General features: G+C 36.5%; 1 protein-coding gene across 1 annotated transcript in view; it reads right to left on the reverse strand.

Moving 5' to 3' along the window:
• Window positions 1–123, reverse strand: part of LOC110025557 (peroxisomal fatty acid beta-oxidation multifunctional protein-like) — a 51,249-nt gene extending 51,126 nt beyond the window's left edge. Inside the window, exon 1 of the mRNA XM_020726111.1 lies at window positions 49–123. Coding sequence (XP_020581770.1) covers window positions 49–121 — 73 coding nt within the window. The 5' untranslated portion in view covers window positions 122–123. The remainder of the gene's footprint in view (window positions 1–48) is intronic.
• Between the last annotated feature and the right edge of the window lie 3,078 nt (window positions 124–3,201).

Consider the following 3,201-nt stretch of genomic DNA (forward strand, 5'->3'; position numbering starts at 1 on the left):
TGAAACCCTCCGATCAAAGCGATGACTGAAAGATATATAAAGTATTACCGGCGTGGGAGAGCGCGTTGACGGGGGGATTCGAGATGGCGATAATGGCGATCCCGTCGCTTTCGATCTCCATCGATACGCATCGATACGTGAGCTTTCGCCATGGATTTCCCGATCAGAGATTTCGAAGATTGCCGGTAGTCGCCGAACAGTAACCGGCTGGCTTGCTTCTTAAGCGGACTCCTCTGCGAGGAAGTTTATATAGCCGTATTTATAGTTCCCCGCTTTTGTTATACGCACTCTGCTTTCAAACGTCCAAATGAAATGCACACGAGGCTAGTAATTTATTATATGGAAAAATATTATAGTTTTATTTTATTTTATTTATTTATTATTATTGGTGCGTGCTAGAAAATTTACGGTGTTAAAGTAATGAATTAACTTCTAAACATTACACGAGGATTCGACACACACTTAAATAAAAGGTAAACAACAAAGACATATTATCTCATAAACGAGAAAGAGTTACTAGATTTTTCAAATTACAACATCGAGTGTCGGCGTCTGTCAGTGGTGCTTAACGGAGGTCGGCGGTGATCGACGACAATCGATGATGGTCGACAGTGGTTGACGGAGGTTGGCGGTGGTCAACGACGGCCGGCGGTGATTGTTGATGGTCGGTGGTGGTCGACATCGATCGACGATGACAAGGATGAGGTTAGACTTGCGCTCCTTCTCAAAGTCTCATGTTGTCTCTCAAGCCTCTTCCATCATGGGAGGGGTGAGGGCCGTGAGGCTATATTTATAAAATTTTGCGTGCAATTAATGCAGGAATATAAATCATTTTGATCAGACGATCCGAAAAGCTTCCCTTGATCAGATGGCGTTTGATGGACATTTGAGAGCTTTAGCGATGTCGGAATTGAGCAATATTGGGCTCGTTGGATTCGTCTTATCGAGACACCCGATTCAATTATGAACTCGTTAGATTCGACATCTGTTTGACATTCCCAATGTGTCCGAAAATTCTCCAATAGTGGTTTAATGATTTGATCTGGGTTTGATCTTACTCGGATTTGAATAGTTTTTACATCATTTGGTCCGTCTCCTCGAGTCACTCAATTTGACAATAAGTTTACTGAAATCGGAGCTCTGGATGACTCTTAATTGAAGTTTGAATGTTTCTTGCTAAAAAAGTTATCTCGAGATTTATGATGGATGATGAAAATTTATTGGGGTCGTATCAATTATTATTATTATTATTTATTTTTATTTGGATGTCATCGCGCGGTAAATTTAATTTTTTAAGAAATTTGAGTTTATTCTTAGATAATATTTAAGGGGGTGTTTGACAGCATGATTTAAGGCAGGGTTTAGGTGTAATTAATGTAAATTCAATTTTTTGGATGACTTAATCTTAATTAGAGATTTAGTAAATTAGGTAGAAAGATGGATGTAAGGGATTTATTTGAAAGATTTAGTATAATATTTAGAGATTGATTTAACTTAAATCTAACCAAACATAAGAAAATGAATATTAAATCCAACCAACGCGTTCCGTTTTTGTTTTTCCTCGTGTTCTATCTCTTTTACGAAGTATGTCCGAATTTATTAAATCCGACTATGAGGCAGATTATTCCGTCGTCGTTCGCGCCGTTGCACACTGGATTTGATAAATCTGCATATATGTATTAGTGAATTTGATAAAGTTGATTCAAACCTAATTCTAATCAAGATGTTGTCTCAGTCATAAGAGCGAGAAAGAGTAATAATCTCTGTCATACAATATTTTCGGAGAAGCAAAACACAGAACCCTAATTCTCTCATTTTGCTTCTACCCAAATGCTCGGAAGCCTCCAAGACAATAGGGAGATAGAAATAGAACAAACAGAGGAAAACTTGCATGGTCATGAAAACTTCATTGTTATTTTAGAGATTGTGTTGAACATGGTTTATTCGTGCACTTCGTAAGAACCCATTTATATGTTATTTTTTTCATTGTAGCTTTTTTAGGGGCGTTTAACATACGCGGCACAATAATCTTATGTTTTTACATATCTAACATCCAGAGAAATATTTAAATTCATAGCACTCAGATCTTTAACATCACATCATGAATATCACTTTTACTAACTTTTTTATATAATATGACCAATGTCATGATTTATATGCTAACTTTTTCTTAAAGATGCTGCAAGATACTCCTCTGGTCAAACATGGCTCATATTCGTTGCATGTTAACCTGTGCTAATGTTTTTTGTAGATCAAGTCATTTATTTTTCTTTTATCATATATTTTATAGAGTCTTAGGATCAAGTCTGTACAAAGATAAGGTACGTGCACAGGTTTATATGTGTTTGGTGCTGGAACCACATGACAGAAACTAGGAGTAGTAACTCGTGTCCCGTACCATAATTCTAAATCTATATTCTTGTATAGAATTAGGTTCAGATATGTATATGAGAAGTCTGTCTCTCTTTATTGCTTTCTTAAGAGAGTTTGTCGATCTAGCGACACCGGTTTGTTTATATATTTTGCTTGGTTTGCCTTGATTTTGTTTTATGATTGCTTTATTTTTTTGTTTCTTTTTGTTTGTTGTTTGTCTGGGATTGATCATGAAAAGTAAATCTAGGCTCTTTAAGGACCCTCAAATTTTAAACAATTTGCAAAATCTTAATAATAAAAGATTAAGATTAATTAAAATTTAGGGTTAAAGTATTCATGACTTTTAAAACTTGCACTTCCTTTTCTGCATGGCCATCAAACCAGTTTTAAAGATAGTTTGCTTGGCATGGTTATATCCTTAACATGTTTAACAGGGCCCCCACACTTAGGTCTGCTTTAGATAATTGAATCACATTTGCATGTCCCTAGGAGAATCCCTTGTTCTTCTTCAATCTAACTGACCCGACATAGATTTATTTTTAATTGCTTTTCTACTGTGATTAAGGTGCTAGAGACTTCCCTGACCCATACATGGTATAAGTCCTTTGTGGAGAGTGTTTTTCAACTTTGTAGCTTGACTTTATCTTTTCCCTTCTTTCTTAAGGTATATCCACCATTTACTTGGCGGGCATAAGTCCCACCTCTTTGAGGTATACCTGCATAGGTCATAGCACAATCGTTTCCTTCTTTTGAACTTAGTGCTACCGAGGTCTCCTTGTAAGATGCAATTCACACATTGTTGACTAGGAATTTCCCGTTGTGTTGGGT

This window comes from Phalaenopsis equestris, unplaced genomic scaffold, assembly GCF_001263595.1.
Source record: "Phalaenopsis equestris unplaced genomic scaffold, ASM126359v1 Scaffold000302, whole genome shotgun sequence".
Classification (NCBI taxonomy): domain Eukaryota; kingdom Viridiplantae; phylum Streptophyta; class Magnoliopsida; order Asparagales; family Orchidaceae; genus Phalaenopsis; species Phalaenopsis equestris.